The sequence below is a fragment of the Ruditapes philippinarum genome, unplaced genomic scaffold, assembly GCF_026571515.1.
Source record: "Ruditapes philippinarum isolate M1 unplaced genomic scaffold, ASM2657151v2 ctg1032_1_1_1_1, whole genome shotgun sequence".
Lineage (NCBI taxonomy): Eukaryota > Metazoa > Mollusca > Bivalvia > Venerida > Veneridae > Ruditapes > Ruditapes philippinarum.
This window is the reverse complement of record NW_026853923.1, coordinates 119,330-147,044: the sequence shown is the minus strand read 5'-3', so window position 1 is coordinate 147,044 and position 27,715 is coordinate 119,330. Positions and strand designations below refer to the sequence as shown.

The window sequence follows — 27,715 nt, the reverse complement described above, 5'->3', positions numbered from 1 at the left end:
GACAAAGTAGATTTACCAAAAAATGAAAAGCACTTACAAGACAGGGTCATTTGACATTGCATTACACCAACACTACCCACAAGAATCGTGTACGTATTGTACACTGGCACCCTATTACTGACATCTGTCCGATAATAGCCTCTCTTCACAAAAAAACATGATGTATATTAAGTAAGCCTTAAAACATTTCTATTGATCAAATTCCTGGTTGCGTAATGTAATTAAATCTTCTTTCATTGTCGGTCTGTCGACTAAAATTGTGTATGTATGCAGTTTTTATCAAAATCTCTCTCTTAATATTTTATTTATTATTATATTTAGTGCAGATGCTTGTCAGAGTTGAATATTCAATAGAAGAAATTTATAGGAGAAATATATAAATACAGCATTTATTCTTTTTACCATAATCTATTTTAGTTGATATCTTTGGTTTAAACTAAAAGGAAATGATTAAATTTCATGTATCTTGGTTGATTGGCTGACGAAAACGAAATTTTTCATATTCATTATAATTATGTACATAAACTTAATTTTCGTACATTTACAATATACAATGTACGTAATAATAAGTATTAAAAGATTGTCATTTCTGTCTGAATCGAGCTGTTAGAGTCACTGACTTTACATATTATGTTATACAGAACAGAACATTATACATGTACAACGGCCTTTTTTCTGCACTATACATGTACATGGTTTATTTCACCATTGTCATCATTGTCACATATAAATGTTGAATACTGTCTAAGACGGTGCTAGGGGGCATGGCCAGTAGTTCGCACGCATCACTACCATCCGTGAACACGCTCAGTTAAACCGAGCCAGCAACATTTTCAATGTTTCCGTTTTTGCCGTGTTTGCGAATTCGGTTATATTATTATTATCATCATCATTATTATCATTATAAGTTTTATTAGTATTATTAGTATTATTTTATCTTATTATTTTATCTTCGGTGTCTTTGATGACATCCATTGTTCTACATCAACAAACGACATATAGCTATTGTGTTGTATTGTGTTAATATACTCTAATATAATCAACAATTTATGTAGCATTAGTTTTGATTTTGTATATATGCCCAGATTACTTTGATTAATTTGCGATTCGAATAAATCTTTGCTAGAAGGAAAAGAGACGCATAATAGAAACGTAGAACAAACAAAGGAAATTATTTTTTTAGAGTATTGCCTGTAAGAATTTTAATAACTTGAGATAAAAAGAGATATAATTGTAATTAAATACATCATGAAATGAAATGGAATGTCGAAAGATAGATATAAGTGAATGGTTCACATAGGTTGTTGAACGTTTTTGTTAACAAACTGTCAATTAAACCACGTCAATCTTCACAATGGTTTGTTATCTAAGTAAACAGGTGCACTGGTTGTTAAGCTAGTTTATTCATATTTCATAAACGCAATGTAAAGGTAATCACTAAAAAGGAGAAAAACCTCGAGTTTCAATAAACGAGAAATCCACGAATAAAGAGAATGGGAAATGATATTAAATTGATAAATTAAAATAAAAGGAGAATAGGAACGAATATCGGCATATAATTCAAATAAAATGCTCGAATTTACCAAGATATTGAAATTGAAAAGGAAATAAAGAAAGAAAATAAAACAAACATTCGTGTTATTTGTACGACATCAATTGTTTAAGCAGTAGTCTAAGCTTCATGAGTTTAACTTCGGTTTCACTAGTAAGTGCAAGTAAATGTAGAACGGAAATGAGTTTTGAGCGTGAATTTGTCTCCGTTATATCATTTTTAAAGAATTAGCATGTCAGTTTCTTAGATTACTCAGTTCTGTGAAACAAATTAGAATATGAATATTTTATAAGTCTTTCTTATTAGCCTTTATACAAAGTCATTCAAATGTCGAATGTTACAGCGTTCCCCGTACATGTCGATGTGTGTTTTTATGTAAATTGTTAATTTTGCTATTTTATAATTAATAAAAGCTTTACATATTTACATATGAAATGTTGACCGAATTAAGAAAATAAATTCTGAATTAAGTTCAAGCGTTTTGTATTACACTGAGACAAGCGATCCATTGAGTGGGATTAAACGTTAATTACCGCCATTTTGCCTTTATAACTTATAAAATGCGTGGAAAATCGTTTTAGATTAATATACTAGTATTTTATTCTTACATTTATTGTTCGTAGAGTTTTGCTGTTAAATGATCTTCGGTAAGTAGGCTTAAATACCGATGTAAAAGAGTAAATTCCTCAAAGCTGTTACGGCCAAAGCTTAGTCTTGTACTCTACAGTTTTTCTACAAAAAGTATATAAATCATGCACCAGTGATGCATTTCCAGTGTCCCTTAGTTTATTGAGACTTTTTCTAGGAAAATACATACATGTAACTCTTCTTATTTGACACTACACGTGAGTAATATTTGGTAATTAGACCTTTACAAAAGTTACATAAGTAATTCACCTGTCCTTGAGGTCATTTGGTTTGCAAACATGTCTTTACAATCCTCTCCCTCTAACATTGCCTTGAGATACAATACAAAAGTTAAATAAATCTCATTGATAAAACAATGCCCCAACCTGGAATCACTTAGTTAACATATTTCAATATACATATACCATATTTGTAAAACGGCAAAATTTATTGTTTAGTCATTCCAGATCAGATAAAATCAGTTATATTCATAAATTCTTTTTATTATTAACATACATGTATATGTCATATAGAATTATTTTATTATCATCATAAACTTAACGTGTTCAGCTGACATTATATGCCGTAACACTTGATCACATGTGCTTAAAGTAAAATTATGCTCATATTTTTATAGTCAAGTTGAGCTGAATTGACTTTATATTTCAAAACATTGACTGTCAAAATGGTGTTTGACCAACAGTTGATATTAGAAAATGCTTAGAATAAAATTATATATCTGCCTAAAATTTAAAAAGACTGCCCCACTCATTTTATAAACTAAGCGTTAAAGGTAAGTTCTAATGGATATTTACAGAAATTTTGTTTGGATCTGTGCGTTATTTATTGTTGATGCGAACTTAATTATAAAATTAAAAGGAATTATGGCAAAATGAAAACTTATCTTGATCTTCACTTGTTCACTCACTATATACCCTTGGCTGGGCATAAGTCTATTATATAAGGTTAAACATAGGCCACTGGGCCGGGTGTTTGAAAATATGCTCAAATATGTTCTTTTTGTATGTAAAACACATGTCATTATAATAGACAATTTATCTATATATCATATACATTTACTTAAATGCTAAAATTATCTTACAAATCGTCTTCTCTCAAATTACAATGTCAAGAGTATGTGTATTTAGCATGTAGTATCACCATGTGGTCCTCTATAGAAGTTATATAAATCATGCTCTTCTGATAAGAAATGGCACCATCTCCATATTGACATACGTTTGTTTAGTAGGAAAACACATTTAAGCCGTGTTTACATTTACAATGTGTGTGTAGTCTATGTTTAATGAGGGTTCATCCGCCCGCAAGGCACAATATGCAGCTTTCACTGTCGGGCACGGACCCCGAACATGTCACCAGTCATGCCCTTAAAGAGTTAATTTTGGAGCACAAAATGGTGATGATTTTCCTTCCTGCAATTTCCACGGATTATTAGCCAAAGAATTTTGAGCCAAAGGTAGGTCACTGTACGGCGGTCAATGGGAACCTAAATGTACAGTAACCTGAGACAATAATGAAAGGGTAGCCCTTAAAAGGACTGTTGGTTCCAGTAAAGGGTCTGCCGTTCAAGCTGTCTATCTAAGCGAGGTGAAATCACGCGATATGGTCTAATGGCCGAAGAAAGCGAAAATGAAAGTGGGTATGAGAATATTTTTTTCAAATATTTGTTGTATATTGTAATATCTTGAAGAAAAGTATAGTGCATGCTGATCAGAACTTATAATTGTGCATGCTCTCAAAATAAGATACTAAATTTTAAAGTATTGACAAAGTTATAATGAGGTATTTGTTGCTGCAAATTCAACCGTCAACCTGATATGCACATGCATACAGTATCAGTAGCTTTAAAACGATATATTCGATTAGTGTATGTCCCAAAATGTTTATTTTTGATTATAAAACGATATACAAGAGTAGTTTTCCATATCTATCTGAATATATAAACAATATTTCCAGTTTTCTTTCTGTACGCATAATAATTGGTCAGATAAACTAACTGTACGCACAAATTATGGTGTGTTTTTTCTGTAGCGACGGGGACTTCCTCATTACAGGATATTCTAATTCAATATTGATGAAATATCAAGTTTTGTGTTTGTATGTTTGTATGTTAATCATATGTAGACCACAGTGTCAATAAAAACAACAGTGTCAATTAATGTATTATACTACGATATACATGTAGTAAATTTAAATATTCATTTCATTCAGTAAAGGTTTTATCACTTAAAATTATGTTTTTCTATTATTTATTACATTTTTATTTTATCAGAAAACAATAACTTTAATGAAAACAGCAAGTGGATCTACTATTGTATTACATGGTCGGAAAAAAAACGATTCCCATCCGTTCTTACGTTCATTCAATACCTTGAGAAGTACATGTAATTAACTGTGTTGTTGTTGTTGTTTTTTTGCAACAGGACTTAAAGTTTTATGGCAAAAAATAATGGTTTGATTTCCTTTATGGATTGGATGTTTTTTGTTTTTTTTAACCCTATTGGATGACCACTATTTATATAATGTCATTTTAGGTCGAAGATTAAAGACATTGTGGCACTTTTATTATACGGGCTTGAAGAAGTCCTACTTTTGCCTACTTTCCTACTTTTTTGCCATACTCCTACTTTTTCCTACGTTTTTTATATTCCTACTATTCCTACTTTTTGAATAAAAAATGAAACTAAAAAGTGTATATATCAACATGCAAAAGTTGCAGAATGAAATGTACTACGTGATAAAAGGACAGGTGGCAAATACTGTTTTATTGTTGTTAAGGTTCCTATGGACATGCTTCTGTGACCATTAATGCAAGCTTGTGCCTTTCTAAATGTGTGTGAACTGATTATGTTCTTGCCTAAGTGGCAAGTTGGAGTTAAAAAACATTTTGAACTTGTATGTTGCCTCTTATGTGAATGACGTGCGCTGTAGAAATTCTATATGCAAACCGAGGTTGAAATTATGCACCTATCAATAGATCTGGCAGGGGTGCCAGGATTAAGATACCTTTATTCAAGAATTTAAAATTTCATATGAAAAATAAAAAATAAAAGAAAATAAATCAAAAGCAAGATACAGTACAAAAAAAACAAGACTCTTGTTGTTGAAAAGGGCGACAACTTTTTGGAATGAAGATACAGTACATATGAACGTTGTTAAAAATTGAGTGATGACATGAAACATAGTTATTTAAGATCTTAGAGTAAAAGTTACTTTTTCAAAATCCTAATTATCACAGGTTGATATCTTATCATTAAAAGTTAGTTTAAATAGAAACACTTATATATATGGTGATACGAAACTTTTATTTGAAGTAAATCCTTAAGGAAAGAAGATGGTATAAAAACTTTGTTTTCAGAAATCTGGAAACGGACATATATATGGTAGCTCTCTTAGTATAATCATAGGAAAACATGTACAACAGATGTGATAATGAAAATATATCGAACCTTTAACAGCGTACAGTTATTTTATCGCACCAAACCCAGCGTACACTTAAATATTTTGACCTGTAAACGTCTATGTACTAGTATATCGGAGCACAAAGGTATTTGCTTTGCAACTCAATTATGATTACCCTTATAGAATAAAGAAGAAAGAAAAAAACTTTATCAATAAAAACTTGCTTTAAGCGATTTTATTCACCGACACAAAATCAGTTGCCGTCAGTTTACCTTCAATAACTTTTTTAATTATGAATTTAAGTCTCTGTAATTTTGATGACATGTGTTTCGGTCCTATCTTCACTCACATCTTCAATACAAAATATGCAATTGATATAAAATAAATGATAATAAAATACACTCACTCTGACGTATGTTTACACTAATTAATCCGCCATTATTCCGTATCGCATGATTTCACCTCGCTTAAAGGAGTATTACACCGCTATACGTTCCACATCCTGCAATACCTAGACTAGAGTTTATATTATTTTGCGTGTGGACATTTACAAAAGGAAGATACATAAGATTATCGTGGGTTCAAAATGGCTTTGCCAAGGGGTCGCTTAGTGAACATAGACTTGTATAGTAAAAAATTATAAAATTATTAAAGATCTTCTCCATCACCATTTGGTCCTCTACAGACATTATAAAAATAATGCCGCCTCTATCAGACCTAGGAGGGGCCATTTACATTAAATAGTTTTGTTAAAGAAAGTAAATGTAAATCGTGTTGACAAATGCAATGCCCAGAGTTTTAGATATCTGGCATGTAGCACTACCTTGTGTGTCCCGAAAACATTTTATTTGTCATTCATCTTGGGATAAACAAACACCGCAAATTTGATTTATTTACAAAATGTACTTACTTCTTCGTGAAAAATTTAAGACCTCTTATATGAATCTAATATTAGCATTCTTGGGCCAACATTTTCTTGTTTCTTCTTGTTGTCTGTTTGCTAAATTTTATTGGAGGCGTGGAGTGGATAAAGTAGAATTATTTGGTAGAGGGTCATTTCTACAACATAAATTTAAAGAAATATATTGTTCCCAATTGAATATTTCTGCGATGCTTTCGTGAAAACAATCTAGTGTATTAAGGAGATAATATTGACAAATAACTGAATGACAGATTGACTTCACGTATTGTCTATAGTTCACATTTTACTATTGAAGTTTTAAAAATAACTTAATTGATGAATACGGTTGCGAAACAAAAGTATACAGCATGTATATGTACAATGAAAGATGTCTCACAAAAATGTATATGTTTATAAAACAATTTTAAATGGTTTATATACTGAAAAGAATAACTTGGATGTCACTGTTATTGATATTTATAAAAGATGTTCAGTTCTTAAATAGCTCATTTTCGGCATAGCAAGAAAGTTTTAGTATCACACGAGTATTATAATTGTCTTCAGAAACCAAAATAATTTTGCGTCAAGTGACACGGAAAATAAATTAATATATCTACACGTACATTTAAATATAAACGGGTTCTACAACATTATTGATAGGAACGTTAACTAGTTATATTTTTTTAAATTTCCCTTCCATTAATATTGCCTTTTATTTTTTTAAACACCATTGAGTATCATTGAATTGTTAAAGTCAAATCAACTAAGACTAACTTTCAAGACTGAAGATTTGTTCCTTAACTAGATAACGCAAGCCACTTATGAATCATTCAATGCAGTTAGAGTTAAATGTTTTCGAAGTGATTATCTTGCAGACTAAAGTAGAAATAATATTATGAAACAGTTTTAGAAAGAAGGACATGTAATGAGAACAAGCTTTAGCTATTAAACAATTGATAACAGACATGACTCTTTATTAGTGCACTTCATCAAACAGGTATATTACAAAATACACGTAAATCTTGAATGTAGTCATAAGTGTCGGACAATAAATGAAAATTGCAAACTTATGTAAGTCATTATGAAAAAAGACACCAATATTTCAAAACAAGATAAGTGAGTAAGGCAATGTTAAATGTATTGAAGTTCCTGAAACTAAAATTGTGTTAATATAAATGGGGAAAAAATGTTTTGATAAATCACGGCGTTTGAACAAGAACAAATATAAATTTATAAATATTATCAAATTTACGTTTCTTATTTAGAACTTTTGTTTCTAATTCCCTTTAAGAATGTTTAATGATATACAAATATTTTAAATTGTTACACATATGAAAACATATCTAATCTAGACACATTTTAAAAAGACACACACAAAAAAATATTGTAACATAATTCAAATTACTCAAATTCCAGGAAAAGGTGTTTCTATGTCTAACCTTCAACGCAAGAAAAGATTACGATTACATTAGTTATCTTTTATATCACAGAGTATGAAAGCATGTGTGTGTTGTATCATAAAATATGAAGATTACAAGTATTCAATAGACAATCTGATAAATACATTATAATCACGTGACGTAGCGCAGACACCAGATTTACATCAATATTTTCTGAGATTGTTACAAAATCTATTGTTTTAATTAGCAAGTATTGATTAGCGACATTTTGTTAGCTAGATACGAGAAAAACAGTTCGCAAGAACAATTCTGTTTTCATTAGAAGTATATACGACCAGTGCGTCTCAACGTTTTAGAAGCATTGGCAGCGTACGGTAGCCTTACTGGAAAAGCCTATACTGTCTATCGATTTTTATAGGGTATATGGAAGTGCGGCAAAGCAGTTCTTCTTTAAAGAATATGCGATCTCAAACCGATGATTTCCAACGTTGAATTTATTGTTCCAATAGCACGAGTTAATCAAAGAACGGTTTGATTTAGCATTTAGTGCGTGATACAAGGGGATATAGTATCATCAATTATTCAAACGGAGAGTTTTGTTCAATTTAGACTTAGAATGTGATAGTTAACATAACGAACAAAATCGGATAATAAAAATTAGCGGAAATGTCTGTCAGTCTATAGAATGGTTTAATAGGAATAATAGTTTCAGTGAGATTTTGCCGTTATTGTAAAATTCCATTGGGGAATGATATTGTTATGAAATGTTTTAATCATTGTACATATGACTTAGGTTTTTTGATAGTTGTATATATATACTAGGATTTTAACGTGTGATGTGTGATATTTTCTATGTGTGTACAGTATGTTGTGGATAATACGACAGCAACATGGCGGAGTTAAGTGAACAGGCTGTGGATCAGTCTGAACCCGGCCCCGCTCATGATGATAAGTCGGAGACCGTCAAACGAGATTCAGATGTGACGGGAACGTGTACCAGTACACAAGAAGAAACAGGGAATGATGATGAAGATGAAATGCCATACCCGGGTTTCGTACCCGTGGCTCTTCGCTGCCTTGATCAAAAGAATGTCGTCCGGCTCTGGTGCCTACGTACAATAACATGGCCATATCCTTTTTTGATATTATTTGCATGTACTTGTATATCTATAGATTTGAAAATTTTCAGAAACATGTAACATAAGGTAAGATTTTTATTCATTTCTACAGCATAAATCAATGAATGGATTATTTTAAAAATAAAATAACAAACTGGTATTTTACGACCCTGCCTAGAAATACATTTTTTGATTACTATTTAATGACGGCAATATGTTAACAATTGATCAATACGCATTTGAATTTTCTCTATAACATTTTTTTTCATGTTCCGTGACGTTAATTGTGACGGCATTATAGATATTTGATTTCAAGCTTCCAAATTTCTCAGACAATGCGATTTAACAAAGAGTTAATTGACATATGTACATGGTGATATGATATATAATATGATGTCGCTGTTGAGTTTCGAAATAGAAAAAAAAACAGATAGAGGAAAGTGATAATATAATCATTATATTCTTTATGCTAACATGAATGAGTGTTGATATTTCTGAAATACCAAACCACCAATCTTTGTTACATACAGATACTTTGGTATATTTAAAATCGTTAACATTCTATAATCAGTTGTATAAATCAATAAGCTTTTACAAGCTAGAAAATACCATCTATGAATAATTCCCTTTATCAGCCGACAATAGTGGGTTTGTTTGTTACGAAACATACAATATTTGAATACAAAATTTATTTACAAAAGCATAATATTGATAATGGTGAATTTTATAGCAATACCGCAGTTTATACAGCTGTACACTGTCATGTATAATGTTGTTTTCAGTTTATATCAATAATTCTACATGATGAAGTCATGTCATTAAGTAAATGGCGCAGCAATACAATAATACTGAGGACAGCTAACCTGCTAAACTATTGATTTTGCCATCTGAACATAATTTTCTAGTGAGTTGAAAATTCCGTGATAATCTTTATTATCCCCCTTTTCTAACAAATCATTGATCTGGTCTCCACAGTGATTTGAAACAATATTTGTCTGAACGAATATTAATATGCTATATACAGTCCTTGGGGATTTCGTGTTATACGCCTTTACGACATTCGTATGATATAAGAGAAATGCTACGACTACTTTACGGCAGAATAAGGCATAATTTCTTGCGATTCGACGTGGCATCACGAACTATTACAGTATGATAATGTTAACGAAATGTTTTGCGTGATGGCGGTTCAATGACAGCCGTTATGATTGTCAACTTAGTCTCTTCATGGTAATAAAAGAAAGAACTTTCATATGCCGTTTATTATCCCATTATGTTCAGTTCATGATCATATTAAGAATAGTATGTTTGCTGTTCAGTTTGTTACTCTACGATTTTATATTAATTTCATATTATACATGTATCACGACCATTGAATATACTCCATTATATTGCCGATCCTATTTTGCGGCTGTACAGTTTGTTTTCCTTATTAATTTATTGGAACCAGTCTGTGCATGACTATATACATGTGAATTACATTATTCATTCTTTTTTAAAATCTCTAGAAAAGAGAATACGGGAACAAAGCCGCAAGTCTCCGTTTTACCTGAAACACAAGGAGATGTGGTTTCTCTTTATGTTTTATAATATTTTATTATTATAATTCCCTACACGATAATAGAGTTTCAATTATTTTTCATTTTAAGAATACATGGAAATAAGATGAACTGGTATAAAATAGCTTACAAGGGCGACATATATATAAAGCTACCGAAAGCATACTTAATGTATTGTTAAGCTTCAAAAATGACTAATTTACTTATAATACAAATAAACTGGTTAAAAATTTAAATGTAAATTATATCTTCAGTAAAACTTTAAAATCATTTCCTTAAGAAAATCGTGAATGAAACACTCATTTTACATCATGTATCGATAATTAAACAATGTTCAACGGGATATTTATATTTTCAAGGATGCTATATCAAACAGATATAATGATTATCTTGAAACAGATCCCATGTCGATAAAAATATTTATACATCTTATTGGTCCTGAAATATTAAAGATCAAAGGTAATTTAGAAAAAAGTAGAGTGTTTCTTGTTGGCTGTATCAATCGAGTGTGTAGTGGAAAAGCTAACACAATGTAGCAGAAGATTTGATCGGCATGATATAGGCTATGAACGGGTTTTGTACATTGTCTTTTATCTTATTGCAATCAATTCTACCTTGTTATCTTGTCATTAGGTTAATTGAGGAGAACTTATGAATCAATCTTCCCTTTGCTGTTCTGATGATATCTCACACGCATGTCCTTTTGTTCAGACATTAAATATCCCGACATAAATGTATATACATATTTCTTCTGAAATATAGGGCTTGATTCTGTATTATGAATGGTAAGTCATGGCTTTTGTGTTTGTGATAGGCTTATCAGCGTATACGTCTTCATATCATATAAATTGGTATAAGCTCGTCAATTTGAAAACAGATTAATTTATTCCAGAAGGTAAATTATTTTAAGCTAATGCTAATGAAGCGAACGTTGTATAATCTAAGGAAATGAGACTAGACTGACTTACCTTTGGGGCAATACGGTTAAGTGAGATTAAGCATCTGTCAGGGAATATTAGAGAAAAATTGAACATATAATTAGACAGCTTAATAACCTTTACCTGATAGATGATTATATACCCGAGATTATTTTACTATATCATTATAAGTATAGTATGACTCTAAATAAAAACGTTCAGGATCATGTCGAGTGTAGTAGTTAATAAATATACAACAAATATTAATTCATGACGGTTGGCTTTTTCTATGTTTACAAAGGTAGTCACTTATTTTTTAAATATATATGACAAATATGTGAAACAAAATATCATATTTAATAAAGCTAAATGATCGCTTCTTTAGATAGGACATCACCAGTTTAAACCAAAATATATTGAAATCAATCATAAAGTAACCTTGGATGCATTTTCTAAAGTAACTTTTGCATAACGTTTTGTAACTCCATCACACATTGTATTCAATAGCTGCAAATGCACAAATGATCAATACTTATGGCACTTAACTGTATAGGGGAGAGATTGATGTACATTTAAGCTACTATATTTTTGTTGTGTTGACGTAACTTCTTTCCACTAACTGAATCAGAACATAGCCGTCTTGAGAGTAATTTGTATAAGTACACGTATTATAACTTGTCTCCAGACAGTCACGTTTTATATCTTTGTGCTACATAAGTACATTTTTTAAAATAAATACACGTTGCACTGACTAAAGAAAAATGAAAAAAGGAGAAAAAGTAGATTAGTTCAGGGTGTAATTAAATAAATAAGTTAATGCACGAATGATATCTAGATTCTAATAGTTTGATTCCATAAAAACAAAGTATCTTATAAAATAAAGCCGATTTTTTAAATTATAAGAGCAAATGTTGTAATATTAACAGTGTGTGATTATCACGTAACACAATGTGATTTTCACACGACATCAACTTCTTTTCTCGGACAAAAATAAGTTTTAGTTCGCTTCAGACATAAAATGTTATTGAAGTCGACAGACCTATTATTAAAGGCAAAATAATCGAGCGAAGAATTGATTCATATTGTTTGCTTAGTTATTCTGTTATTAATGGGTTACTCAATGTATAAAAAAACTAAACGGATTTTCTTCTATCTTTTTTCTTTCTGTTAGATATTTGTGTAATATCATTTTTAGTGGTAAAGGGTAATTCCCTTTGTTTATCAGATCGTCGGTTATAGACGTCTATATCTGATAAAACTGGTCGTTGGAATATATACTTACATAATTAATAAGGAAACAGCAATTTCATCAATTATATCAGGTGAAACGGGTATCTGCAAATCAAGATTTGGTCATTATTTCTCTGCGATTTCAGACTAAAATTAAAAGCACCTTTCTGTTTGAAATGCTACTTTGCATAATTATTTGGTGTTGGTTTTCTTTTACATTTTACATCAAAGCGTTATTAAAAGCAATTCTTTTATCTCTTCCGTTTTATTTCCCGTAGTTGTCTTCTTTTCGGTAGTGAATGCATATTATTTGTAATTAAATAGATAACTTTGTTTACGAGAATGCGGCCTCGGTCAGCCGGATTTAGAAGACTGTTATAAGAGAATTATTCGATCATTTAATGAAGTATATACGAGATATAAACGGAAATAATATCCCGTAATGACGTCATAACATCTTCCTGATTTAACTCTGCAGACTAATTCAGTCTCATGCAATATCGAATTTCAGAGTTCAGGTGTCCGTCGGGGAAGTTATTGACAAATGAATACTAATCTCCTTGCAGAGATTACTTCTATTTAAAAACACCTGAGTTGAAATAAAACAACAACAACCCTGTTATCATTTCGCCTACACAAGTAAATAAATCATTTTTTTTAATTTGAATTTCAAGTCATCTTATATATATATATATTCTCACTTACGATTGTCCTTCACATCGCTGGCGTAAATTCCGTACTTATATTTGATACTGAATCAGAGTCTTTATAGAAAATGTGTACAAATCATGTATAATTCCGTAAAATTCATTGAAGTATGTATTTGAAAAAAAAGTGCTTACAATGTGCTATGGTTTATTGAAGGTGTTATACATGGAGAAAATAAATGCCGAGAAATAACGGGTGTTACTAAATCATTTACAGGAATTCTTGTCCTTTGATGATTTTATCATTTTGAAATTTGATAAAACTCTTAGAAAATATGAGAATACGGTTTTGTATTACAGATTCTTTAGCTTACATTTTTTGTTTGCACGGAAACTCGCTTGCTTAGGTCGTTGGTTTTATTCAGGTGCCCACCCGCCATTGAAATAATGAAATGATAAAAAAAACTGTACTTGACATCACATATGTAATACAAAAAAGAAAACTGAGCATGTGTCTGGTTTGCTGGTTTGATTGCGTTATGAGATGGAGTCTGGAATTTGGTTTAAGCGTAGGGAAGTGGATGAAAAAATAATGATTTTTAAGTCATTGTACAAGTCTTTTTTATCGCTTGTATTATAAGTAAGAATACTTGTTTACCTTAAGATGATACATTGTGTTCTCCTCCATCTTGTTTCTATTCTTCGTCCTTTGCATTTCCTTAATAAAGTGTTTTAAAATTTAAATTTATTTCCAACACATGATTAATTCTATTGTGGATGTAGATGGTTTATGCATTAGGCTAATCTATGAGTGACATTATATTCGTGTCTTTATATTGTTCATTTTTCAAGTTTTCTTCTGTAATTAATATCAAGTAATGTTTTAACATAGGCGAGCATAAACCATTTGATTGTTAAGCTATTTGTGACATTTTTATATGGACTGAGTTATGACTTGACATTTTGTGTTCCATTTCGAAAGTACTAAATTTATGTCTCTGGACGTCATTAAATAACTATATGTCAGTAATGCACATGTTTATGACTTGAAGGCTTGCAGCTTTACAGTTACAGTGTATAAAACTTTGCCATAATTATTCCGTAAGAATATCACTTAAGCGAATTCTTTAGTTCTATACTCATATAGTATACAATTTGTAACTTTCTTTTATCATCTGTTTCATAGTGAAATTTAAGCATAAAAGCAAGATTCCTACAGTGCTGAACTAGAACAATGTGTATTGAAAAAGGAATAAAATATCACCCGTTCGCCGCGGTTTAAAACATGAGAACTATTGAGAAGCCTTAAATCGTTAGTCTGCAGCTGAGGTATTCTTCTTGTGGAGTACAGAAAGTGTGCCTGACATTGACATTGTCTTACACATACATATTGTATGTCAGCCAGCAAAAACACCAATGTGATATGTGCTTGTGTGAAATATACACATTGCCTGTTAAACACTGATATATGAGAAATATTTAACCAGATACATTTTTACTATTTGGTAATATAAGCAAAGACATGTGTACTTCGAAAGTACACCATAATGATTCCATTTGAACTTTGTCTCTTGGTCTTAATTTACTTGCTTTCAACGACATGTAATAATGATAGTTATAAAAGCGCTGATTTGTTAGCGTATATGTCCCATGCTGTTTTCTTAGCATCTTTCATGTATGTGTTTTTACACTTTCGTGAAGGAGAAAAGAAACAATTTTGCCCATGCTGTTTTAAACAACAATGTTTGTTTAATTTGACGTGAACAGGAGAAAATGTACAAAATAATAGGATGGAATTAAACTAGAATGACAGAATCTACGGCGTCCAAAGTGACAAAAACCTAATTGAATTTTTCCACGAAATCGCTTCTGCCTTTTAATCAATAATTACAGGAAATAAGCCGACGGGTTCGACACAGAACAGATATGATCTGCGAATTATATCTGATAGCAGGCTCGAGATAGTGGATCAGTATATAGTGTACATCCTGAAGGCAATACGATTCTTTTGTTACAAACAGTCTGTTACTTTTGGTGGCAGCTTGTTTGTAATGCACGTGACATGGCTTTGTATTTATACATTTATGATGTATTTCGGGATATAACTCACAATTAATATATCATAATTAATTCTATGGTAAAGTAATATGTATAATCTAATGGTTATCTTGATTATAATTCTTTTATGTAACATCGTAATATACCCTAGTCTCTGAGAAAAATAATTGTCCCATTCAAAATAATATGACTAAGTACAAGTTCAAAATAAAATACATTAGTGTGTTATTTACTTACTTAAATGTCTCCGACAAAGAATAAAACGTATTTTAAAATGTTTGATAATGTGTGTGAAGTCGGACAGAAGAATGTTTAGTGAATTAAGTTTCGTAAAAGAAATAATATGAGTTTTTAAATGCACTTGATATAACAAGAGCTTTCTAATTATTTTGTGTATATGCTATAATTAAATTGTGGTCATGTGCTTATCCTATACCTAGAGTAGCTTTGAGTCATAACTAAGGGAACGTGCGCTAAAAAGCATTTGCTGTATATGTCATATAAAATGTATGCTAAGAATTAGTTACATAAGTGTTATAGAAACATGTCGTCGATTGGTGATTATTATAACGTACAATATTAATGTACAACATTTAGTTCGCGAATGTATCCTTTGTCAGAAAGACAGTTCTGCCATCATAAGTTTAACATTCAGATTAGTTAAACATACTTTCATTGAATGTAAGAATGAAACCTTTTAATATGGTGTATCAGTGACGACACGCACTAAAATTAGTTAACGAACATTACGGCAATTACTTTAGTTCATTACTAAACATCAGCTATTATAAAATAGAAAAGATATCTGTATCTTAATTGTTTGTGCATATTGTTTGGTGGCTGTTTTCCAAACATTTAGACAAAATTACAATAAAGTGTGAACACAACACCGTAAATATAATTTCCGGTGAGTTAGAATAACGTAACAGAGTCGCCATTCCTCAAAATATTTCCGTAATAACACCCAAACCTACAATGACCATGGTAACGTTAACGAAACGCAAATATCATGTCTCGTAAACAAAGATTGCTATTGTTAACCAAGTTTAATGATTAATAACAAGCAACAGTACATTCAAAACGCAAATAAACCAAACACAACATTAACAAGAAAAAACCCGGTTTACTTTCAATTTTATGTGATCATGTAATGAAGTATATTAAACATAAATATTTTTCAGGAGCCTTAGATATAATAATGAAATTCTTAATCTTATACAAAACATACTTATAATGCCGCAAAACATCACAAATTTTCTCAGCAGAAAATACGTGTTTTATCATAAAAAACATTCATTTCGCCTGATTATTCCTTCAGATAACTCTTTAATTTTTTGCAAAATTCAAAAATAATATGTTTGTCTCCTTTCATCAGAAAGATGAGTATACCTGGGTAACCTGATTACTCATTAATAGGTATGAATCCAGCATGTATACACTTGATGCATAACGTACAAAGATTTTTTTCTCGGTATTGACAAATCATTATCCTGGTGGAAATATCATGTTTGGTGCACCTTGTTTGTTTTTCATGATAGCTTCTATAACACTTGATGTAACATCTGGAGAGCTAACTAACTTATCCAGCTGTGCAAGATGCTAGCAAGATAAAAGCGTTGTTTGAGAGTTGAATTGTTTGTTTCCTGTAACTATAGTGTGTTTTTCAATCGACCAGATAACATAACGGCACGTTCTCAGTTGCTGAGATATGTGCAACAACTTTTTAACAGAATCTTTATAAAAAAATCTATATGATATCTTATTCACTGATTAATTTTATTACTCAAAAGAATGCAGGAAAATAACTGCCATTTTTATGTTTATAAATTTCGCCAGAAACGTTTTGAACAAGATGGAGAATAACTCAAGGAAATAAATATATGCTCGAAAGTTAAAGGCACATTTTGTCTCAGGTTGTTTTAATGATTTGATAACATGTTAGGTGTTAAACAACTGAAGAAAGTAGTACTGAACGTACAGGCATGTGTAGTGAAAGTAGCAAAATTTAAACAAAGTAGTATTTTGACGCCCATACAAAATACTAATTCGCTGTTATTATACCAATTCCCAATAATAATAAGATTTTGAGAAATACAATAGATAGCATTTCTGAATTATAATATACGTTGATGGTAATCTCGTTTTACTCCTTAAATCAAATGAATAATTTGTATAAAAAAAAAACTACAAGTAAAATTGTGTTGTTTTCATAATCATTTCGGCGATTCTCAAAAAGTCACATCATAGAATGTCTTTGTTATTTAAAACAAATGAATATTGAATGCAAACAAAAGTGTTCGGAGAAAAATATTATGTTACTATTTTAAGTAGAGTTTTAACTGTTTCGCAATGATTTCGTGCATGGGTCATTCGCTTTCAAGAAAAGATACACATTTCTATCTCACATTCAATTTAGAAGTATTCTTTTTTTACAATTCATAGAAGAGATTTTGCAGCAGATATATGGCTTTATACATTGTAAGCAATAAATTGGGCTGTTTATTTCGTTCTAGATATATCATGATCAATGCGTTCATATTGATCATTTATTATACAAATATAAACTTCTAATGACATAATTCTGAATATTTATTCCCCCTTTTTAAACTGCTATTGTCTATGTCTTTGAAATCGATGAGGGGAAAATATCGAATATTTAAGGCACTTAATCTTCGCTAAATCAAATATTTCTAAACATTATAAAAATCTAAATAGATCAATGAATATCTCAAATTCTGTTTCTTATCAACATTTCCTCTTATCTTACAGTTTTATGATAAATGCATTTACTGAAATAATGTGATGTTTCATTCAATAACCTCGCCTATTTGTCAGCCATTAGTTTGTTTGTCGCCAGGAATTCGCAGAGGGTGCGCTAGACCGTTGTTATGTAAAGCTCGCGGAAGTTGCGTGTAATCTATTTATTTTTAAGGACACGATCTACCTGTGCAGCATCTGGTTGATAAGTTAGGTAACAGATGCTGTGCATGCTGCATTAATAATAGTGGTTATCTTTTGACAGTTATGTAAGTACGTAATTTAGTGCATGTTTGTGTTACTAGTCACCCGTTGGCTTACAAGGGCAAGATAATTCACGTTATGAACTACGCCTAAAAGTACAACTATAAGTACAATAGAGACTAGAGCTAGGTATTTCCTGTCTTAATGCTTAGTTACATTTATGATTATATTAAAGTTATTCTTTAAAACGCACAGAAATAACCCGTGATCATCTGCACGTTTTCCCCTATGAACATTCGTCATCTAAATGGAGTCAATGTTTACCTGGTCATCTCATCATTACATCTGGTCATTTACAAGAGCGCGATAAAAGAGACAATTTTATATGATTACATTGACATGCAGGCCTCGACATTAAATTAGCGGTGGTCCATTGGTCCGAGACCACCTGATTTTGGCAAGGACCGCCTAATTTTACAGGCAACTGGTCCGTTAGACCACTTGAATTTTCCAAATGGTGCAGGGCCATCTGGGAGAATGGTTATTTGGTCGAAAAACGTGTTCTATAATTGTTGTTTAAAACCATTTCTCCGATGTACAGGTATATGTTCATTCATCTCATTAGTTCAAAAAGATCTTAAAACATCAATAACTTTTTATTAACTCTAACAGTGTAATTAAAAAAGTAGAAAATTATTTTTGTAAATTAAAATATAAAATTCATTCAAATGTCTCTAGTACTGCATTGAATTTGTAACATTGTATCACACATGAATAATGAATAATAAAGGGAAAATTAAATATCTAGTAATCTTTGGCTACTTTTTTAAACGATCAGAGATCCATTTTTTCTTATTTAAAGTACTTTAAAGGGTTATAAATACTTTGTCAAAAATAAATAAATTTCAACAAGCAATGTATAATAAATCTGTGAGGAAGATAAGCTCAATTATAATGTAGGAATTTTTCTGTTTATCATTAATATTTCATTGTTTCAAAGACAAGAATATAATAACTTAATAGTTCAATTAAATATGGTAATCTATAAAAAGCAATTATTATTCTTATAAGATGTACCAGGAAACAGCAATGAGTATTTGAATAACAGTAAGGAAATAAGTCATTCACAAATGGTTTCACTATTCCCTAACTTGAGTTGCGGAAGAAGTCACTTAACCAAAGTATGAGTACTGTCATGTATTTTTCAATGAGATAATAAATACTAAATAGGATTACAATGACTTACTATCTGATTTGATTGAAATAAAAAATACATGTTTTCTTCAGTTGTTATAAATCTAATAATAAATGTGTCTCTGTCACCAATTTTAAGTGTAGTTCTTCTCAATCTGAAGTTTCCTTAAAAACAAATGAGTAAAAAAAAGATGGACCACCTGTGTTCAGAAAGGACCACCTGAATTTTGAATCCAGTGGTCCGGCATACCACCTGCTGAAAAAGTTAGTGTCGAGACCCGACATGTAAGGAATCTTAGAATGTATCAACATCAGCAATACAATAACTGTCTGCCATTTTGCAGCCGTTGTAACTTTTCATATGAATTCTTGAATTTATTCATATACAGGGAAAATATTTACACATATTTGAACTGGTATTTTAAACTAATTCAGATGTATGATTTACAATTCACATTAATCATTTACTTTATATTATGTATTTCTTAATCATATTTTCTATCTAACGTTATTATTTTTCTTATATTGGTCTGTATTCTTTTTAACACCTTTTTACTATTTTTATTATTTCAAAAAATAGATAAATAAATAAATAAAATAAAATAAAATAAAATAAAATAAAATAAAATAAAATAAAATAAATAAATAAATAAAGTGCATATGTTTCAAATCATTTTCTTAATGCATGCTATTATTTGTCATTTCCTGAAACATTTTCACGCAAGATATCATCATATTCACATCATATTCACATAATGATCAAGGACGCATTACTAAGATTGTTATAAAAAAGAACTTGTTTATTTTCTTTATTAATAGTGCTTCATATTTACCCACCTTGCCGCTATTACGATGTTATCAATTAATCTAGATGTAATATAGAATATTTCCTCTGTTGATTATTCAAAGTATTCTAGTCTGGTGCACGGAATCATGAGATATTCGTGCATAAACCTGCCACATGAAAGGTAAATCTCCTACAGGATAGGAAATAATTATTTCCTGCTTAAAATACTAATTGATACCTGACTGGTATAACAGTAAATGTCTTGTCATACCAATCACAAAACAAGTTATAGTTGTTATTTTATATATTAGAATATGCAGCATTTGAACTGCAGTCATACAATGTCAGTTTATTACAAACATTCTTGATCTGCAGTCATTTTCTTTTTTTCTGTAACATATTCAGAAGTTTGATCATACTTTAGTACGGAATTGCATATAATCACATTTTTGTTAGGTATTCCGTTGCAATGTCGATAATCTCATATGCCAGTGATATTTTAGATATGAAATATGTATTCATTTTTGTTAACTTTAACACTTAAGTACATTAAGTTCAATAGAAAACTCAGTAAACGTAATCTCTAAAAACGTGACATTTTGTAAGCTATAGGTATTTTTCTAATAAGATGTAAATTTTAAGATAACAAATCAGTAGCAAGTCTTTACAAACCGTTAAAAGATTTCAACAGTAAATCTACGGGAGTGCCAAGAATACTTGAAGTTTAAGTCGACAGATACGAATCAGAGCTTGGATAATAGCGGCATAAAAGCAGCTAGCTTGTAGTCAGATGGTATCAGTTAATCATGTACTCGACGAATTCTAATAAAATTCAATAAATTGTTATTGACATGCCTAACAGGATTGATATCTGAAGGAATGAAAGATATAATTCGTTTAAAGATCATCGGGAGTTTTCTAAGAAGTAAGCGGTTCCAGAGAAATTATCTGAATCAGATCGGCTAGTGTAAAATTCCAAACAATCTGTCCGGCGCATACGTACATCAAATCACCATATTGTTACCGTTTTATATATGTTCCTAAATATTTCTTTTTATCAAATTGTTAGAATATTGCCGAAGATCAAATTTTTTAGACTTTTTAAGAATTCATGATTTATATCTTGTAATGAGATGGATTAAACTAATCTTATTCCTAAGTTATATATATCTTTGAAGAGGTTTTAATGAGAAAGCCGGCTTTGTTCTCGACGAGAATATTTTATAGAGCACTAAGAAACATATGTATTTTGGCCTAGTAAATGATGCCTCCCCCGCGATAAGCTACCTCGTTAACTTGTGGAATGTCAGACTATGTTAAATATTGTACTTTTCATGAATTATCTCGTGATGCGGCTGTCTAATTTAATAAATCAACCTCAGTAAATCTAATTATTTTGCAATGAAAGTACATGTATAGGGTGATATGAATTAAAATATTTGTTAGAGCACTTACACCTTTGTCAAAATGTCAAAAATTATAACCATTTAATAAAGGAATTACTAAAGTTTTTATCACTCATAAATCACAATGAAAAACTAGTAGACTGATCAAAACACAGCTAGTTATGTCTTCAATATGGTTTAAGATATATGAATACCTTTTGGCTATTAAGAATTTTGCTGTTAAATGTAAATTAGAGTGCTGCCAAAACATAATATAAAAGTATCAGGCTCGAATCCAGGCATTTTTAACAGAGTGCAATAATTTAGTTTTTCTAAGTGTTGATCATGAGTCAAAACAGTTTCCTGATATTCTCAAGTTTTTGCGTGATTTTTTTACATGAAATCCAAATGAACAGGTACTGACGCCATACTAACCAAATCCCGGAGGTTTAGGAGAGGGGGGGGGGGGGGGGGGGGGGGCATGACCTACCTCCAACCTCCTCAACCCTCTAAGGATCCGTGCATAGTTACGCAATGAAAGTCTCATTTATGTCACAATTTAACGATTTATTTAGGTCCTGAGTAGTTTGTCATAAAACTAGGTGAGTTGTCTAAACTTCAACACAATCATTTATAGTAAACACAACAGTCTTGTATGAAATGTGTGAAGTGAGTACATTAGTTTTCGGATTCAGTCTTATCTTTGTATCACTTTATTCTATTTTGATATCGGAAAATAATTTATGCTTAGCTAATAGGCAAACGCACGAATAGATTTAAAATCATCAAAGATTGTGGCATAGTTCTGTAATTGAATAAACTGATGCAGCAGAGAGCATAAAACCTAATGACCTTTGAGTATTTGAATGTTTGTACATAAACAAAAAATCAAAGAAATCAAAGTTAGAAAGGAACATCACGATTTAACCTCTGAATCGCGTTCAAGTAATGTATCAGAATATGTTTTAGAGAAGCAATTTCTGACATGCCATGGCAATTTAATTATGCGGAATTTTGATGGAAAATTCAGAAGAATTCCATTCATGTCGATGCTGGCTTCAAAGACTTCAAATTCTGCCAAATTCCGTTGTTTTTCTTTTTATTTTTGTAACAGGTTTTTAATTGTCGGATGATGTTTTGTTATGTTTTGTCATTAGGATTGTAAACAAATATTCCAGTTTATTCAAAATCATGTGCTTATGATTTGGTTACGTCTTTTGTATTCATTAGTAGATGAAATACAAGTGTATACTATTATTTAGAATAATTCCAAATTATGAGTTAAAATATTTCGAAGTCGCTCACTCATAAAACTTACAAAAACGTACAGGTAAAAGTGACAACCAGACATATGCATAACGATATAACACCCCAGTTACACAGAGCCATCGGTGATTGATCGGTAGTTTTTTTTAGCCAACTTATGGAGTGAACCGATGACAACGTATTTATCACCGATATCACCTATTGGTCACCTGTACTCCACCTATCAACTGCTATTGGGGAAAGATAAGTTTCATCGGTGAAAAATTACCGATTGGGATTTTTAAACACGTCTAAAATTCTCGATCGGTGAAAATATTTTAAAAATTACCGATGGCAACCTATATCACGAGATGTGCAAGCTCTTAATCACCGATATCGCCGATCGGACAAAGATTACCAAATATGAATCACCGGCCATATCTGACGGAAAGTGTTTAATCACTGATGACTAGCTATCAATCACCGATTAATCAGCGTTACGCCCGATTTAGCTCCGATTTACAAACGATTAAAACCAAAAGAATTTCAGCGACCCATTCCCGTTTGAGTTTGCTGTCTGTCACCGATGGCCGTTTACACAGAAAACCAGAAATAAAATCACGCATGACAACCGATCATAACAGCGACTAAATCTAAAATTAAATGACCGATTGGGGACCGACCGTCTGTGTAACTGGGCCCTAAGCTTAAGTTAAAATTGTCTTCATATTATGATAGAGCCTCTATACCGAAACATTATATTCATTAGAAAGTTGGTTGGTTTTCTTTATTAATCCCCTTTAGATACATAAAAATATCGTTGCAATTCCTTTTGGTTATGACTGAACAGTCATACCACAATGCAGAAATTATTTATTATTAAAAACATCAAGCACTTAACGATATACTATGCTCATCATTGAGTTAATTTTTTTAATCACGGAAATTTATGAAATCTATGACATTCTTGCTGAAAAAGAATGAATACACAATGGATGGGAAGCTACATTCTCTATTATGGGGTAAGTAAAGTTGGCCCTTTGTTTAAAGAAAAGTCCCAGTTTTTTTAATGACAAGTTGCATATTCATAGTGTGACGTGTTTAATTTTAAACATGAATTATCTACTTTGTTTTGAAGTCAAAACGTGTATATTTTATAATTACGAAGATACTGTGTAGCAATTATCAATATTTTCTAATATCAAATTTGAGCATAGTATATCTTTAATGTTAAATTATTACAATTTTACCAGAAAACGATATCAGACGTTAAATCCAGCATTAATTCGGAGTCGGAGACTTCTTGAATGTTTTATTTTTGTTAGACTAGGATTTATTCGGACATCACAAAATACCAAAACGTGGAAAATCATGTCGCGTTAACGATTTACGAATTTGTTGAATTTGAGAGTGAAATGAAAGCGTAGCTTATTTTGTTCAAGTTTTTCATTTTCAATATTGAAAGTAGTAATTTAAGTTTCAATGATATATTTTCGGTTTGGTCGTATCAATTTAAAGCGTCCATTTTGAAACTCTTATCTTTGTAATTTATTTGTTCGAGGAACATTACAAAGTATTCAGGAAATAATGAAGGAAATATATTTCCCTGAGTACACCTGTAATATGAATGCTATAAATTATCACTGATCCTTCTATCTATCTGTACATTCCTATCTTAATTACATCTTTGCAGTTTAAAGCCGAAACTTCTTTTTTACTGGTAGCGTTTACTTTTCCCAGTTACCACTGACCGGTAGTACAAATTAAACAAATCATTCCGTCGTCGAACGAAGGTAATATGGTGCGAACATCTATAACACCGCATGAACTATATCTAGGACTATCTTAAACGTTTATTTTGTAGCCGTTCTTTTATTTGTATCTTCAGAATGTTTTGGAAATACTCATGGGTCCTGAATTTTAATTAACCATCGTATTTCTCATAATATTTCTCATATCTCTAAAATATGAGCAATAGGGACATGTTGTGACAGTGTATCTTTTCATAAAATATCATTTCAGTGTCAGATGCTTATAACATTAATATTTTACACTAATGAAACGGATAAATCGCGTTCAAAGAATCCAAGCATTATTTACACCAGGTCGTGTTTCTTTACTTCTCAGACGCAAAAACAGAAAAAAGCAAGGTAGTGTGCGAAGAACCTTTAGGCAAAAAGTAATAAGATTGATTCATAAATCAAATGTAATAAAATATTATTGCGTTAATAAATGTCAATGGCAATAAGAGTTTTCTTCACATCAAGAAAATGTTTCAGCTTTAGAAATCATAACACTTGCATTTTACATTAACAATACTGTTCATCTGAGCATTTAATAAAGGATATAACGCAGAGGTGAAATATGAAAATCCCATCAAGTGCCTTAGTGCATTGAAATCTGATTAAACATCCCTGTGATGTTTAATGTTTGATTACCGTTAAAATTGTAATGCACCATTCGCGTCACTCATTTATCATTTCTTTAGTATAATAAATTTTATTTCATATTAATTGCAGAATTTTTGAAATATAGTCTCAGCAAATATAAAGAATTATAATGATATATCAATACTTTCATGAAATACCTACAATGCATTTCCAAACAATTTTGAACGAATTCTTGAAGACAAAAATGATCAAATGAAGTAACAACTTGTGTTGACAAACACGTGATATACATAATTTGAAATAAAAGAATAAATTATTTTCTTGTTTCAACAAGGCACAGCTTTGTCTTCTTGACTTATTTGAGAAGTTGATGCGGGTCTTTGAGGCGTTATTTCTTTAAATATTTCATGGAATCTGAAAATTGCTGGAATGCAAAGAAACACAGCTACAAAGACAAATCAATAATTGCCAACAATTTATCATTACATTTCCGGTTAAGATACATGGCAGGGGTTCATTAAAGTGCACATTGATAGTCTTGATAAATATGAAAACATGAAACATGCATTAATTGTTGACATCTTACACTAATTCAGTTAAAACCATCGTTTAAAAAGTGTAGATCACTGACATTTAAATCAAGAATTCCATGGAAAGAGGGAAAAACATAAATAAAATGTGAAAATCGTCATTAGCTTTGTTAGTGCTGAGATAGTCTTGCCTTATTATATTTGATCTGGTTTATGGACGTTTGCTTTCAATCATGTAATATGACTGATAATCATATGGCATGAACTTAAATATAATTTAAATGGATTTTCATTTGATATGTATACATCATTACACTAGTTAAGGACTACCATTCACTTATCTAAGTGAAAGATTAAGTTTACATTCGTGCAAGAAGTCAGTGGTATATTATTTTAACATCCCCTTGGCTTTGCATTGTTCACATATCTTTGGAAACAAATACACCTGGAGGTTCGCTTATAATATTTTTTGTTGTTGTTGATATTTTAAGAAATATATTTTCATGTTGTACCCAGTCACCACGAAACAATATACTAATAACTTGTAAACATACAAATAAACGAATATTCGAACATCATCTAATACAAGGTACAAAAAAACAACATTGATATTTTTTTTCTATCCTAATATACAGTTTAGCATTTTTACATCATTGGAGATGGGTTTGTTTTAACAGTAATTAACTTTACATTGATTAATTTGAAAAAGATTATCAAATAGAATGGAAGTGATAATTAACCGTTAAAGATCATGTCGTTGTTCAGGGAAGTGATGAAGTGTCGTATTGATTAACTTGTGCTGATGATGCAGATACCATCTACTCACATAATTACTGTCACAGCATGTGATTATTACACACAAATACCCCCGCGAGATCCCTACACCATATTGCTAATTGATTTTGTCAGCTTAGTAGAAATTAACACGACAATATTGATGGTTGTGTTGCTGATTTCGTGTTCAATAAAGTAAAATTGTGTTACTTTATACAATTTTCAATATGTTATATCAGACATTTAAAGATATTTAAAAAAGAAAAGGAAATTGAGTACACCACAAATTAATCTAAAAACAAGTCAATCCTTGACGATGGTTTTCAAGTAACAATGTTACGCATACTTTACAAAAATCCAGACAAACATTCCATTAAAACAGCAGTAATAACGATATAATGCTCAAGAAAATATTTTTTACCCTCTCTTGGGAACTTTTCGTCGATATATGCTGCTTTGCTTTTGTGTATTTTTACCATAATAAGTCTGAGGAGACAATCTTGACATAGAAGTATATACTTTAATGTGCTACCGTTAGCAATGCGGTTTGATCTCAAAATAAATAACAGATCAATGGTTCTTTAACTTTGTAACAGGAGAAGAATGTAGATAGCTCTACAATTCAAACACAGATGCACTAAAATATTATCCAGATAATGTAAATAACCTTTTCTTGAATGCCAATTTATAAATGGGGGTGATTTTAAATAGCATGTGAATGCTAAATACGTTAATGATACTTATTTTCAAGTATGATATAATCTAATTTACTGTCTGTGTTTGCTTAATACCAAATTAACATGTAAATCTTTTACTGAAAACTAAAATGTTTGGACGTCAGGAAATAATGAATTAACGATTAGCTGTAATGTAATAAAACTGATGCATAGAGTCAAATAGTGACAAGTATATACAGTGCCGTCAACTCTTTTACGGCTTCATTTCATTAACCCTTTGTCCTATTGATTACCTATAGCAATGTCGGTTTGTGACAACCATAAATTACATTTATGGCATTCG

The 27,715-nt window shown here is 30.9% G+C and overlaps 1 protein-coding gene across 1 annotated transcript in view; it reads left to right on the top strand.

Annotated features, from left to right (window-relative positions):
• Window positions 1-8,174: 8,174 nt before the first annotated feature.
• LOC132738382 (voltage-dependent T-type calcium channel subunit alpha-1G-like) overlaps window positions 8,175-27,715 on the top strand; it is an 80,359-nt gene continuing 60,818 nt past the window's right edge. The window contains exon 1 of the mRNA XM_060725874.1: window positions 8,175-9,031. Within this exon, the coding sequence (XP_060581857.1) occupies window positions 8,791-9,031 (241 nt within the window). The 5' untranslated portion in view covers window positions 8,175-8,790. The remainder of the gene's footprint in view (window positions 9,032-27,715) is intronic.